Consider the following 16,055-nt stretch of genomic DNA (forward strand, 5'->3'; position numbering starts at 1 on the left):
GAAGAAATTACACAAACGATTTAAGGGAGTATTCAATAGTTAAACGCTCCTGTGAGGGAAATTAGCAAAGAGGGTTGGGGTAGTTTAGTAATCTATATTAGAATGATAATTGGAGGAAATAGTTAACCATGGTTAGTAAATTCTGAATTTGGTAGTGCTTTTTAAAGTTTTTCACTTATAAGGTAGTTTTGTAAAATAAACATGATATAAGGTAGTTTTTTAAAAAAAAATGTCTTTAATAGGTAGTTTCTAACAATTTTTCCTTAAATATACAAGAAGGTAAAATATATAGGCTGCTTTCTTAACAACTGTTTCAATAAACATGTACATCCCCTCAAATAAGAATTTAGACCAAACAGTTTTGTGTGTTAATCAAAGTAGCGATATATTAAGGAATAAAATAATCCTTATCTCCTATACACCTGAGCTTACCCAAGCTGCATACTTTAGAATGTCAGTGAAAGTAATATCTCTACAGCAAACCTTTTCACATCTTTGCTCCTCTAGATATGGTAATATCCCCATATGCTAATTTCTGCTGCACTTTGAGGACATTTCGCGTAACTAGAACTGCAAGGCAGTTCATATTACTACATCAGTAGTTCGATACAGAACTCGCTATTGGCAAAATCTTGCATTAAATATGTAGTTTATATGACTAATAGGGTGATTGAAGTTTACCACAAGTCTGGTAGAAAAGCTGAGCAGCTTGCTTCCTGTTCATTCCAAATGCTAGCTGGTTTAATGATTCTGTCTGAGGTGCTCCTGGGGTCTCAAAGTATGTCTTCAGATGCCTGAATTAGCATTCATACAGAAATATATTACAGCTGCTAAGATTTCATTTCTGTACTACAGAATCTGAAATGTCTTGATGTTGGCATTACGTTGTGATGTTACTGGCCATCCTCTCAGCCTCCTCATCAATTGGGGAACGCTGAGTTTGAGTAATTCCTGTTTCTATCAGCAGTTCTGCAAAATTAAGCAATTATAAGATTGTTCGAAGTTCCCTCATACAAATACAGCTACTGCATGAACAAGGAGCTCATATATGAAGTTTAAATTACCATGATCAGGGGTTGGACCATGCCGAGAGTGTCTGGGAATTTTGAAGCTTGGTTGAGGTGGCTCACCAAAACCAGGAAGATTGTGTTCTGCTGCTTCATGTATCCATTGGTTCTCTTCATCTAGTGACTCAAGGCCAGCACTGTTGAATTTGGTTGAAGACGGCCTTTTCTTTCTTGACCTACGATCAACGAAATTTCAATAACCTCAAAATCCTTTTAAAACTGTTTCTCTTCATAATGTCATTTTTCTATCAAAAAATGATTGCAGTCATATACAAAAATGTTAAGCAATAACGTAGAACCAACTGAAGTGTGTTGTATTGTGTACTAACCGTTCTGGGTAGCTGTCTGAAGTGTTTGACAAGAAGTCAAGCCCAGGGACTGGGCTGGCAACTGAGAATGATTTAATGGATGTTCCTGCAAGTATATATAGCTCAAATATTTCACCTGAATCTAGTAATCTCTAGCAAATAAGGCAACTTTATCTAAGAACATCAAAAGGTGTAACAGACTAGCAATAGTATACCAGAATTAGCGGCTGCAGCATTTGGATTAGATGTGCCCACACCATTGAACATGAGGTTGAACTCATTCATAGGTACCTCAGTTCCTGTGGGCACGTTACTTCGTAGTTTTTCTTGTGAGGCTATTCTATCAGACGTGACTCTATTGCCAAAATCCCCCATCGGCTTCAAAAATACAAAGTCAGTTAAATCATATATGCTTTCTGTTTCCACAATAGCTAGATGAAAGAATTTTTACCATTTCTGGTGGATCTTGATAATGCTTCCCATGGGGAGGTGAGGATGATGATGGCTCTGGTGGCCGGGGAGAAGTAGTCCTTCCTGTAGAAGAAATTCAAATTGTCATGACTTGTACATAACCAAGCAACTATAATAGAGATTGAGTAACCACTTACCAGAACCAGAAGGTGAATCTTGCAAAGGCTGCATACTTGTTATCCACAGGTCTAGAAGCGGTTTTGGATAATAAACTTCATGGTTTCTTCCGACTAACCCACAAGATAGTGCTACTGGTGGCAGGTCTACTAATTTGGCTAGCTTCACAGCTGATTTTGCTTTGGCATGCTGCAGAACAGTAGGTTGCAATGTGAGCTTCATAACAGCACTTTTTACTTTAAAGACCCCACAAAACTTACACTGTATGCATGCCTTTTTTAGGAAGGCTAGATGAGCATGATTATTAAGGATGAATGACGGACAGACCTCTGCAATTTTGGGCCTCTTGAACCGTACATCAGCTGAATCTTGGAGCCAAGTTTGGTACAAATTACTTGGAATCATAGTCTGTTCATTATCCATTATACAAGGAGCTTGCCTTGCTTTCTCTCTTGCTGGCAGCTTTCGCTTCTGTAAATGTTGCTGGGGTTGCTGAAATATTTATTAAAATCATTATTCGTTAGCATTTGTTTTCTTGACAGGACCAACAAACATAAAGCTTACGATAACTACTTGTCTAGCTTCCCTGAGTTGAGGAGAAGATCGATCAGCCTGTCTCACTGGATGTTGGTCAAAAATGTCATCTGCTGTTGAAAAATTTCTGATATTACCATCTGCATTTAACTAGCTCGTTAACTTCTTTTTGTGAAATCCCGACAGAACAAGAAGGAAACTTTATCTCCAATTCAACTAGAGCATCCCACAGCCTTATCTTGTACATTATTGAACCTGAGCATACTTTTTGTAGCTCCACTGTTAAGTTTTTAAACTACCTTCTCCTTTTGTAAGTATCCCTAATTTATGCATGCTAAGTTTTAGATATGCATTTCTTAAGCTAGTAAAAAGGGATCTGACAGGAAACTGAGGGGCTTAGTGGGTTCAATGGAAAACATTAATTTCAACCCTTCTATAAGTGTACTCTTGAGAAAAAAAGGGGGGGAGGCATATTATGTAAGAATAATTAAGTGATACATTAAACATAAACACTTGACAAGGAGTGTCTTAGAGTAACACCAACAATGATCATTGTGCTACTGAATTGCTTCATATTTAACTTTTCCGAACACTTATCGCTTCCGTTTGCAGTTATTCTTCCTACATGTAGCAACTAACAACTGAGAACTGATTTTAATGATGAATGCTGAATAGCTGTATCTTTAAAAAGACAAGTAACGTTCTGCAGAATGGATTAAGAAGAGCTACATGCTTCAGGAAATGCATCTGATTATTTGTACACATGAAACTCAAAGGACAACATTTTGCATTGATTCTTCTCATGCAACCGACCTTCCTGTGGCTGCTCCATTTCTGGAGGCGGAGAATGTACATTAGCAGGTGGAATTTCTGTGTTCCCTTGAGAAGGGTAGTTATTTTGTGTCTCTTCATCTCCTTCAATATCAAATCTGAAGAGAACCATTTGGAACGTTTGTCAACTTCAAAGGTTCAAATGATAAACTAACAACATAATGTAGAAAGGCACAAGTCTTTTTCTTCAATGGGATAAGAAATTGTATGTGGCGTATCTAGCATTGCGTATAGCTATAGGAATTCACCTTTCGAAGCGATTGTAGACACCCATGTCAACTTGGAATGAATGAAACGGCTCATCTAAGGTAATATTAGCAGGTTCCGCTGAGAAAAAATTATGCAGGATGATTAGATGATTACCAGCCAATAAAAGTGAAAACCGTATAGACAGACAAAACTTGAGCCTTACACATAAAATTGCGTATAAAACTCAAGTGGACAAGCGTCTAGAGGAAAACCTTGATGGTGTCGAGTATTTGGCTCATTTTCCCTGAAGCTCTCTGTAAGCTCAGCAATAGTATCCAGTCTCTGGATGTTCAACATGGGTTCATTTATCAGCAAAGTTGCAATAATTGTCATAACTTGACAATCTCCATAGAAGATTTGAGAATACAGTTTACCATTATATGTGATAAGATCTACATTACTTAGCTGTAATTATATATGCACTACCCATACCAATTTAAACTGTCCTAGTTCAATAATCAATATTGATATCATATTATCAGAGTGTCCAAAGATTTGCAATTGGCAATTTCACGGGACTCTTTTACTTGAAATTTTAATCGAGCTACAGAATGTGCAATCTTTATGACACGTCCAAGTAAAATTGTCGATGTTGAGCAACAACTAGATTCAAAAACATACTATGCACTTATTAGGAATTGCAGTCATATAGCAAGTAAATGAATTACATCCAGGTTGATCACACGCGAGAAAGGTAAAGTGTAGTGCTTGATTTACCATAGCAAAGTAAGCCGATTGCTAAAATGTTGCACCACCCATAAACATGCTAGAGTAGTCAATAGACTGCTCAATATCAGCAACATCTGCATTGTTCTCAGGCAATGTCACAGCTTCAAACCTGCATGACACAATTACACAAACATTAACCAACTAAACCCCCACTAAAACCCATGAAAAAGGGAATTGATGTCAGTATGGGACCTACTTGGCTTGATTTTTGCCTTTGGGAAGAACTGTGGGGTCCACAGCAGGTTTCACCTTCCATGCTGAGTTGATTTCAACCTGGAAAATTTGAGCACACAAACTCATAAAGTCATAACTCAACCCATAATAATAAACCATATAATATAATAATTGGGGTAACAATTAAGGGGTCAGAAATGGAATTAACATACCAGTAGACGATTTACATCATCTGTTTAAATCATAAATTCACAGTTAGCCGTATATTAAAATTTGAACCCAAGTAAATATTCAAAAAAAATTGATGAATCACTGAAACGAAGCTCACCATAAAGGAGTCTAACTTTGCGTTCAAACGATTACCACACCACCTAATTAAATCGACAAGAAAATTATTAAAAGAAAGAAAAAACAAAAATTGAGGAAAAGAGTTGGTTACTTGTTTGTCAAGTATATTATATTTATACCCATTAAAATTCCAGACAATCTGAGCGCCATTGGAACTGAAGGATTTAAGATTTCTTCGCTGAAATTTTACAAAAATTCAATTTCAGAAAACATAAAATCAACATTGAGCTAAAGAGGAGAGAGAAAGAGTAATATTAAGAGAGAGAACCAAATTCTGATAATGTCGATCTGATCGAGCTTTCTGCGGTTCATCTTGGCGTGCATTGTAGCTGCCATCCTTATGTACAGAGAACAAAGTGATGAAATGTGAATTTCCATTCATAAATTGCAAAATATATTTGCACTAGACTAAAATCGATGAGTGATAAATTTGACGATAATGCAATAATATTTTCGCTAAATTATTGTAGAAACAGAGTCAAATACTAAATATCTTGCTATGAAATGGAAAATCATCTAATGAGAAGAAATTCTAATTTAGTAGAATATAAAATTCTCGTAAGTTTGATCGGATGATATATTGCATATGAAAACTGATTTCCATAACAGAGCTAAATTAACTTGCACAATAAAACTCGGAATGTGAATTTTCAAAACTTCAAATCATAAAATAAAACATTTCCATATCCATGGAGGATGATAAACTATAGAAATAAAGGAATCAACGCAAATAGTAGCTCGAATTTCTGGAGAACTTACGAAAACAGAGTATATAGAGATTAACATCGGTGGAAATTATAACTTGAACTAAACGGAAATAATGTGTAAATAAAATCAATGAAGCGAAAGAGAAATTGAAGGTTGGATAAATTGCAGAAAATTTGTGATAGGAATAATTACCATATTTGACCTAAAGGAGCTTTTCGAGCAAGCAGCTGATGTGAGTAGAACATTGTCGCTGAATTTAAGTTTTACTTTAACTGTAGAGAGAAGGAGAGAGAAAATCATCAATGGAGGAGCTTAAGAAGAGGTTTAATGGCGGAGGAGAGAGAAGGAGGAAGTGGAGTGTTCACTGTGTCAGAATATAGAATATGGTATATGTAACAGAATACCCGCCAACAGGCAAGCAGTGAGTTTTTGAGTGGGGGGTTAATCTTTTTATCCTTTTTATTTTTAACTGGCAAACGCGTGTACTCTGTAGTATGCTGTATGTTATATTTACCCGTTAAGATATAAAAGAGGGGTTGGTGTTATAGAGAATAGAGACTAGAGATAGAGAATACAGGGACAAGTGAACAAAATATTCTATCACTAGTTTCAATTAATGTATGATTTCGGGATTTTTCATGAAATACCCCGTATTTTTTAAAATTCATCAATGATATCTTTTTTTTTTTTTTTTTTTTTTTTTTTTTTTTTATAGCCACAAAGAAAACTAGGGAGGAACCCAGGAGACGGGCCACCCTAAAGCATCCTTACGGATGATTGTGGAAAAAGAAGGATCCAATGAACTAAAATAATAAGTGAGGGAGGGGGTAGAATCCCATGGTGGGCCATCCAGTCAGCAGCACAGTTGGCCTCCCTAAAAACATGATGAATATCAACAACCTCAAATCTATGCAAATCCAGTTCAGCATCCTGAATTAAATTAAAAATGGACCAAGGAATCTTCCACACCCTTTTAATTGCTTGAATAACCGAAAGATTATCCCCTTCAATATGAATGTTATTAATGCCCATAAATAAAGCCCCCCGAATACCTTCCCTCAAACCCCAAGCTTCAGCAACAAGAATAGAAGAGTTGTGAGGAATAGCACTGGCTCCACTAAGAAGCACCTTACCTTCTTCATCTCTTAAAACAAAGCCATAAGCCACTGAACCACTTTCCAGAAGCGAACCATCAAAATTGAGCTTAGCAAAAGTAGAAGGGGGGCGAACCCAGGCAACCTCCTTCCTTTTAGCTAGCCGACCAACACCTGGGGAATCAAAGCTACAATCCCCCCCCCCCACTCGTATCCATCCCCATCTTATCCCACCTCCCAATAAATGCAATGATCATTTCCCTTACTGAGCGAGGAGTTAATGCCTCTTGGCGAAACGTAATTTGATTCCTTGCATACCAGATGAACCACCAGAAAATAGCTATATTCCGCACTTGCTGTTTGGTACAGAGTGCATTTATAGAACAAACATAATCTATAAATGAGTGAGACGAGACAGGGTCGGGAAGAGAGATAGTAATACCCAACTGAGACAGCGCCTCTTGAACATCTTGACCAAAGGGGCAATCTAAGAACAAATGATGATCAGACTCAACATGAAAATTACAAAAAACACACTCCAGCGGAACAAAAACATGGCTATACTCTAATCTTTTCGTTGTGGGAAGCCCATTCTGGCAAATCTTCCATAGGAAAAACTTAATTTTAGGGGGGATATCCGATTGCCAAATCCACCTGTAGGGAACCTTAGGAGGAGGGTGGAAACCATACCCTTGTAATAATGCAACTCCAGACTTAACCGAATATTCGCCATCTGCCGTTAGGGCCCAGAAAACTTTATCAGAAACATCATTAGCCGGGACAAACATATTAGAAATGACGTTAACAACCGAAACTGGAACAACTTGGGCAAGCAAATTCAGATTCCACTGACCATGTTCCAGGAGGAAATGACCAACCGTGAAATTCTCCATGCCTTGAGCTGGCTCATGAAGAGAAGCGATAGTGCATTTAAAAGCCCAATTATCAAACCAAAAAGACATATCTTTTCCGTTCCCTAAGGACCATCTAAGCCCTTGCTTGAAAGGAGCTCTCAATTGCATCAACTTTCGCCATTGCCACGAGACATTAGCCTTAACTTTATAAGAAAATAAGTTCGCAAGTTTTAAATATTTATGTCTCACTAGCTTAACCCATAAATTTTCAAGCATTCTAATAATCTTCCAGAGCAGTTTCATTTGAAGAGCTTGATTATTAATACGAGCTTTACGGACACCCAACCCCCCATACATTTTAGGTTGACAAACTTTATCCCATCCAATCAAATTAGGAGATTTAGAGTCAGCAGGTTTATTCCAAAGAAAATTCCGATAAGATTTGTCTAAGGAAGAAAGAATAGAGGGGGGGAGGGAGAAACTTTGCATTTGGAAATTAGCCTTAGTGGCTAGATTAGACTGAATTAAAACTGTCCTACCAGCTTGGGAAAGAGAATTGGCTCTCCATTTTGAAAGTTGATTAGTGACCTTCTCTTGAATCGAGCCAAACGTTGAGTTTTTAACTCATCCACAAATAATTGGACAACCCAAATAGTTTCCTAACGAGAGAGAATGTTCCATTTGAAGAATAGCTTGAAATTCACTTAAAAGATCTGGAGGGGTATTAGCAGTGCACTGAAAAGCCGATTTATGAAAGTTAACTAATTGGCCTGACATCGAACAATATTTGTTTAGTATTTCTTTTATAGCCCGACAACTCTCAGGTCTAGCTTTCGCAAAAATCATGGTGTCGTCAGCAAAAGTTAGGAAAGGAATATTTACTCGAGAATGCCCCAATGTGACACCTACTAATCTTTCTTCAGATGAGCTGGCTTGAAACAAAAGTCTGGCAAGGATTTCAGCACATAGTATAAAAATATATGGCGATAGGGGATCGCCTTGTCTTATGCCCCTAGTAGGGTAAAACATCTCCCCTGGAATACCATTAACAAGTACTGAAAAAGAAACAGTAGTTATGCATTGTCTTAGCCATGTAATCCATTGTTCACAAAAACCCAATTTTCGAAATGTTTCAAAAATGAAGTCCCATTCCAATCGATCATAAGCTTTTTCCATATCAAGCTTTATAGCTAGCCACCCCTCCCGACCCGTCTTATTTTTAAAAGAATGAAAAACTTCATGAGCTAGAAGAATATTATCTTGAATTAATCTTTCAGGGACAAGAGCTCCCTGTAAAGGATGAATGATTCTGCCCAATACTACTTTCAATCTATTAGCCATTATTTTTGAAATAATCTTATATATGGTAGAGCAAAGACTAATCGGCCTAAAATGGTTTGGATTTGCAGGGTTGTCTATTTTAGGGATTAATGTTATAAATGTATGATTTACTTCTTTGAGAATCTTACCAGAGTGGAAAAAAGCCTTAATTGCCCTAACGATCGAATTACCAACCAAGGACCAATAATTTTGGAAAAAATAGGGGGTAAAACCATCAGGTCCAGGTGCTTTATCAGGTGCTAAATCAAATAATGCTTCTTTAATCTCTTCCTTTGTTACTTCCGCACACAAAGAAATATTATCCTACTCCGAAATTATTCGTTCAAGTAAGGAGAAATCTGATTGCGAATTAAAAAAACAAGTTGGATTCGCCTGAAATCTTGTTCTAAAAGCAGTAGTAAAGCATTCTTCTATCCTTTTTGGGTGAATTATTGCATTGTTCGAAGGATCCAAAATTGAAGTAATAAGATTACGATTGCGACGAATAGAAGCACACGCATGATAATATTTTGTATTCGCATCACCCAGCTTTAAGTTGTTAGATTTAGCCCTCACCTTCCAATACTCACTTTGGAATTCCAGTAATTTATGATGTTTACATAATAGCAGCTCTTGTTGCTTACAAAGTAATGGAGATACTCCCCTTTCCACAATTTGGAGTTGAATTTGGTTTAATTTTCCTTCAACTATTTTAACTTGTCGATCAATATTACCAAATCGAGTATTAACCCACTTTTTAGCACGAGCTTTAAGGAGCTTACATTTCTTAAGTAAACAAAACATATTAGAGCCTACAAATTGTGAAGACCAAGCCGTTTGAACTACTATATCAAAGTCTTTGCGTGAAGTCCACAGCTTATCAAACTTAAAGGGGGGGGGGATTTTATAGTATTAGGAATTTGTAATTGTATAGAAATGGGGCAATGATCTGAAGATGTAAAGGAATGGTGTTTTACTTTGGCACTTGGGAACATATTTACCCAGGAAAGCGATGCAACGCCCTTGTCTAGCCTTTCAAATAGGTTACTAGTACTATCCCTAGATCTACGCCAAGTATACGGATTACCTTGAAATGGAAGTTCTACACATTCTACTTCGGCAAATAAGTTGGTCATATACATAAGTCTAGTAAAAGAAAATGGGGCTCCTCCTTGTTTATCTTGTTGGGAGCTCAATTCATTAAAATCTCCCTTAACAACAAACGGACCATTAAGAGAATTGAGGAAGCTAATTAGTTCATCCCAAAAAATTTGCTTAAGATTATAATTCGGAGGTGCATAAATAAAAACAAGAGTAAAACTAAAATCTAATGCCATAATCATAATATTACATGCCCAAAAACGAGAAGATTTGATAATATTAGAGACTTTAAACGGATTACAAGGAACATCTTTCCACAAAAAAACCATACCACCTGCTAGACCAATAGAAGGAATAAAATCATGATAGGTGAAACCACAATGGCGCACCCACCCTTCAGAAGGAGGGGTGGATACCTTAGTTTCACACAGCATCATCATGCTGATATTATTAAGAGAACAAAATGATTTTACTTCTTCCAAAATAAGAGGCCTTCTCGAACCTCTAACATTCCAACAACTTAAATTCATAATTTAAAAAGATGGTATGGACACAAACAACACATGAACTTACGGCCTGCTCCTCTTCAGCTCTGAACTGGCTGAATCTGCTTCAACCATCCCCTTCCTTCTTTTAGCAGAACTAGAAGAAGAGAGATGCTCAGATTGACTAGCCCCTGCAACCCCCATACACTCAATGTGCTTAACAATTGAATGATCCGAATAAATAGAATGGAATGAGTTATCAGGCTGGGAGGAATAGGCCTCACACATAGCATCATCAATAGGCTCATCCATAATATAAGTATCATCATCAATATCAGAGGATCCATGAACCTCAGCAAAGAGGTCTTTACCTTCATCTTCTGCAAATGGATCAGCAGGTAGCAGAGAGGAGGCAAATAGGTCCTCAGGGTACACAACCCTGAGGGGAATGGGACTACACAGAGCAGCAGAGGGGAGGGCATAGGCAAAACCTCCCCTAGGGGCACTAAAGAGCGCTCAACCTGAGGGGAGGGAGCACTCACCTTCACTTCAGAAGGGAGGGGAGGGAGCACAGCACAATTACTTGATTCATCATCAGAGGAGGATACATCAACAATCAGATCTTCATTCAATTTACCTTTACCTTTATCAGCAACCAGAGGGAGAGATAACATAGCTTTTTGAGACATAGTTTGCATTTTACCATCTGAAATAACCACACCTGGCTCCAGGAGCCTTAGAAACACCAGAGAAAACTTTTCCAGGGAACTTCTTATTACCAGAATCAAACACAGGACCAGGGTGACCTAGTCGAGGTCTTGAGACATGCCTAGGCCTAGCCTCCACCACATTAGCTTGCTCAGCTGTGGTGGAAGGCATGGCTTGCCTATTAGCAGTACTCAAAAACTCAGCAAGCCACTTTTTCTTAGGGTTTTGCAAAAGTAACACCTTTCTATCCACTTTAGGAGGAGAGAGAACTGGACAGAACTCAATAGTGTGAGCTTTAGAACCACAAAAAGAGCAACCCACAGAAAAGTCCCCATACCATATCAGATAGCCACAATCAACACCACCAGCACGTTTAATCTCAGCATACTCAACAAGGGGAACAGTAATATCAACTCTAACACATGCACGAGCAAAGTGAATTTTATGCCTTAACAATGATCTTGAATCAAGTTTAATCAAAGACCCAACATAATTAGCAGCTAGCAGATTTGCTACAGATTCGAAATTGAGAAGTTTAGTAGGGAAACGAGGAATTCTTACCCACAGGTCGACATATTTGATTTCTTCCACAAAGGGATCAAAATGAGCCCTCCAAGGATAGATGACAAATAGCTCTCCCATAACATGCCAAGGTCTCTCCGACCAAACAAGGAAAAAGTCACCAGGATTAGCAAATCTAATTAACACCCAGTGATTTCCCATATCAAGAAAATCAACATCACCTTTACAGAAATTCCAATCAGCCCTAGTGCGAGATATAATAGTTCTAAGATCAACAGGTTCACCAAGCATTTTACCAACAAGATATGATTGAGACAAATCAACAACATCACGTTGAATTTGTGGTAAATCATCTAAAACAATCACCTCAGGAAAAGAAGGGGGACCAGGAGGGTCAAGAGAAACAGCATTAAGTTCATCAGTATCAGCATCACCCACAGAAATATTCAAAGCAGGGTTGAGACCACTTTCAGGGGTCTCCTTATCAACATGAGCATTTTTTAAAATAGCAGCTTTATAAGAAGGGAGAGAAGCCATGCAAAAACTTTGAGAAATAATAAGGCAAAAAATTAAGATTTTCAGACAAATAGCACAGTACTTAGCACAAAATGAAACTGAGAAAAGGGATGAAAGTGAATACCCAAATACCTGAAAGAAGCGTAATTTATAGCGAAATTCAAACCTTGCTATTCGTGGATAATCATCCATCTCTGAATTAACTCCACTGATAAATCTCATCGCATTTAATTCAAATGCCAACTTTATGAATAACCAGCCAAGCTCAGCACGCCAAAACTCAGCACCAAGAGAGAGAAAGAAACCCTAGAGTTGCGAAATGATGAAAGGAAAACAAAAAAATTTATGAACTCTCACACTCAATGGGGGAATTGAATGACCTCTCACATCCCCTAAAAAACGATTAACCCTAACCCTAGCCCAAATTTTGTACTTGCAACCCAGAAACTGAGTCCACGTAATCACAAAGGAGACTCTGAACAACACTTCAATAAACTTTAGCAGAGAAATTAAGCAACAGCTACATCCATAGCTTTGCCTAGGCTTAGGGATATAATTACCCAAGTAATTAATGTTTTCGTAACAATTAACATCCTGACAGAAGAGAGAAAGCAGGAAAACCAAATTTTCAGCTAATCGCAAAGCTATAATCACTCCTAATACCAGAGCTTGAGTGTAAAAATTGCATTTAGATCTGAGATTTGGGACTGGAAGCAAGGAAAATTGAATTGGGGATTTTTTCTTGGGGGCTAGGGTTTTACGGGCAAAAGAGCTAGGGAGCAAATGCTTGTGGACTCTCTCTCTAACTTTATCTCTCATCGTTAATGCCCTTCATGATATCTTTTTTCATGAATATGCATAATGCTTTTAATGATTGTTTTTAGTCAATTTTAAAATATTATGTTTAAATTTTTTTTGTTCTTTTCTTTTCCAAGTTCCCATTTTTCATCTTCATCGTCTTCTTTCTAATTTTAATAATACCATCACCACCACCACATTTTCCTTTCATTAATACCTACAAGCACAACACCCTCCTCTTCCCTCTTCTCTTCTCTTTCTTCCTTTATATCACTATAAATGAAAATTATGAGGTTATGTCAAATATAGAAGTGTTCAAACTTATGTGGGAAAAACATAACCGAAAACTCCTCATACTATTTTGGGACATAGGGGGTACTTGTGTTTAGACGTCGAGGAGCAGGTGACACGATTTTGACTATTTGCTCCGGCTTGCTTTGGTCATGTATTACTTCGTCTACCTGTTGCGTCAAAATCATGTTCCTTTTGTGTTTGGTGTTGTAATTCCTATGCGTCTAACTTCCTTGGTTTAAGAGGTGTCTTGTATCATTCCCTGACAATTCGCTGATCGCCTTTGGTCTCTTGTACTCCCCATTTGGTAGGGAATTCTAGCGATTGACGATATGTGGACAGGACCGTCTTCATGATGGGGATCCATGATCTGCCCAAGATGACATTGTATGATGACATGAAACCGACAACATAAATTTTGTCTGAATGTTCACTCCTTTGGCATAGGTTGATAGTGTGACCTCTCCCATGGTGTGCTTGGACTCTCCGTTGAACCCTACTGACACAGTGGACTTTTGGACCACGTCACGCTCGTAAATGCCCATGTCGTCCAACGCTTCTCTCATGAGCCCGTTGGCTTAGTTGTTGTTGTCAATCAATACTATCTTTAGTAGACAGTTGTTGATAGTGAGCGCTAACACCTGGTTGTTATGATGAATGTCTATATCATCTCCGAGGTCGTCGCCAAATCTTATGGGCATGACCTCTAGCTCAATGTCGCATTGAGGCCATGACTCCTTTGAGATAGAGTTGTGATTTCCGATGTCTCTAGCATGTCTTTTAGCTACAAAATAGATTAGTCCACAAATATCTGAACCGCCACTAATGACGTTAATTACCTTTACGTGTATCGGCGTCGATGGGGGGGTTGATGTTGGCTTGAGACCTTAGATATAGTGTCCCTCCCCTTCTTCTGTAAGCAAATTCTTTAAGTGTCAAACTCTAAAGGAGGGACGCTACTTCCTTATGCGACGCAACGCATTCAACAGTGTTGTGTCCATGATCCCCATGGAATTCACACCATTTGGATTTATCTCATCGTTATGTTGGTTGTCACTCCTGAAAGGCCATTTAACAACGTTGTCACGAGAATGTAATATATTAATGATACCTGATACGTTCGGGAGAATCCATATCATCTAGTCATGATGGTAGGTTAAGATTGCTTTTTCAAACACCCTGTCGTTCAGCATTACACACATGGTGGACACTTTGTGGACGATCATAAGGCTTAGGATTCCAAGAGTTCTTCTTGTTTGACGTCGACGTTCTGTTGTCGACATGGAAAGAATCTTTCCTTGATTGCATGTCTTCCTCAAGTCAGATATAGACCAACGCTTTAGCCTGAGCGTCTTTGAACGTCTGGCAAAGGTACTTTGTAAGTTCTTTGAAGCGATCTGACTCTTCGCAAGTCCACGATGAATAACTTTAATGGCTTTCTTGACGTTGCATTTTGGAATTGAAACTTACTCCTTGTTGAACCTCTAAACAAGATCTTTCAAAAATTCATCATATTGTTGAATAGTTCTATGTAAATCACGAGATTACTTCTCCATTTTACGATTATTAGCAAATTGTAAATTGCAAAGATTAACCAATGGTGCAACAGAAGAGATAGAGTCGTTGTCGAGGTGGATAAACCACTATAGAGCCGGTCCTGACAGTGTCGTACCAGATCCTTTCCACATTTATGCTTCCTGCATATTCCAGGGATGGATATGGTAATCATCCTTTGCTTGTGTTTGGCGACATGGTGGCTTGGATCAGTAGTCTAGCCATACAGCTTCATGGTGGGGACTGGAAAACGCTTAGGAACTTTAATCATGGTAATTGCATCGACGAAAGGAGAGTCATCATAGCTATTTGGCGTCGCCTTTTCCATTGGACGGGGAACGCTAGGGATTCGAGCCATCATGTCCTCTAATTGTTGAAGACGCAATTGGATTTGATTGTCAATGTTGGGCTTTAGTTGTTGTGGCCCTTCCTGTCCTCTAACGTTGCGTTAATCGTACTCATCATTGGCGTCATCATTAGCTTCTTTGTTGCCATTCAGGAGTGGCATGTCGGCCACAGTTGGCATCTTGAACGCATCACCCACTAGTACAGAATCATCGATTTGCATCGGACCTGGGACCATCATTTGCGTCGGACAATGGTCCGACGGCACAGGTCTCGACGCAAATCGAGATACATGATCTGCGTCGGATGAGGAAATGACGCATATGAAGAGCTATTTCCGTAGGACTTACACGATGTCCGACGCACATGACCCGTGAACCCCAACCATTTTTTTAGCTTTTTGCATCGCATGAATCACAATGTGCGACGCAAATCATGTATTTTTTTTTGTTAAAAAAAAATTAATTTGCGTCGCATCTGGCACTATGTGCGACGCAAATCATGCTTTTTTTATTAAAATAAATAAATTCTGCGTCCTTCAAACATCAAGATTACATCTCAAACAAAATGAAAAACTTAAATTTACAGTTGTGTCTAAACTAAAGTTGTATTGCAGAAAATCTAAAACCTAACATTGAATCACTCGCATCCCTCTCGTTGCTCTGTTTCGTGAACCACCAAATAGAAGTTGTATTTACCGGCGTTTGTTTCCCTTCTCGCCAGAATCTCTATCGGTGCTACTGCTACTTCTATGTTTTGCGGAGTTGTACTACTGTCGTCGGTACTGCTGCTGCTCTGTGTGGCTGTTGTCGCCGGTATCGCTGCTGTTCGTGGCTGCTGCCGCTACTGTTGTTATGTTGTTGTTGCTTGCATTGTTGTTTCAATCTTCCTCCTCGCCTACGTCTTGTGTTTTAGTAAATGAAAGGTCACC

At 38.5% G+C, this 16,055-nt stretch overlaps 1 protein-coding gene across 1 annotated transcript; it reads right to left on the reverse strand.

Moving 5' to 3' along the window:
* Nucleotides 1-355: 355 nt before the first annotated feature.
* On the reverse strand, nucleotides 356-5,781 carry LOC104901586 (sister chromatid cohesion 1 protein 1). The gene is given in 21 exon segments (XM_057391218.1): nucleotides 356-570; nucleotides 682-794; nucleotides 885-969; nucleotides 1,065-1,243; nucleotides 1,397-1,481; nucleotides 1,591-1,753; nucleotides 1,827-1,909; nucleotides 1,990-2,152; nucleotides 2,291-2,455; nucleotides 2,537-2,637; nucleotides 3,311-3,426; nucleotides 3,577-3,655; nucleotides 3,790-3,859; nucleotides 4,295-4,415; nucleotides 4,503-4,579; nucleotides 4,693-4,712; nucleotides 4,809-4,834; nucleotides 4,836-4,851; nucleotides 4,948-5,006; nucleotides 5,097-5,165; nucleotides 5,729-5,781. Coding segments are annotated over 21 exon segments (1,926 nt in total). The 3' UTR covers nucleotides 356-487.
* Nucleotides 5,782-16,055: the final 10,274 nt, after the last annotated feature.

This window comes from Beta vulgaris, chromosome 8, assembly GCF_026745355.1.
Source record: "Beta vulgaris subsp. vulgaris cultivar EL10 chromosome 8, EL10.2, whole genome shotgun sequence".
In the NCBI taxonomy this organism is placed as follows: domain Eukaryota; kingdom Viridiplantae; phylum Streptophyta; class Magnoliopsida; order Caryophyllales; family Amaranthaceae; genus Beta; species Beta vulgaris.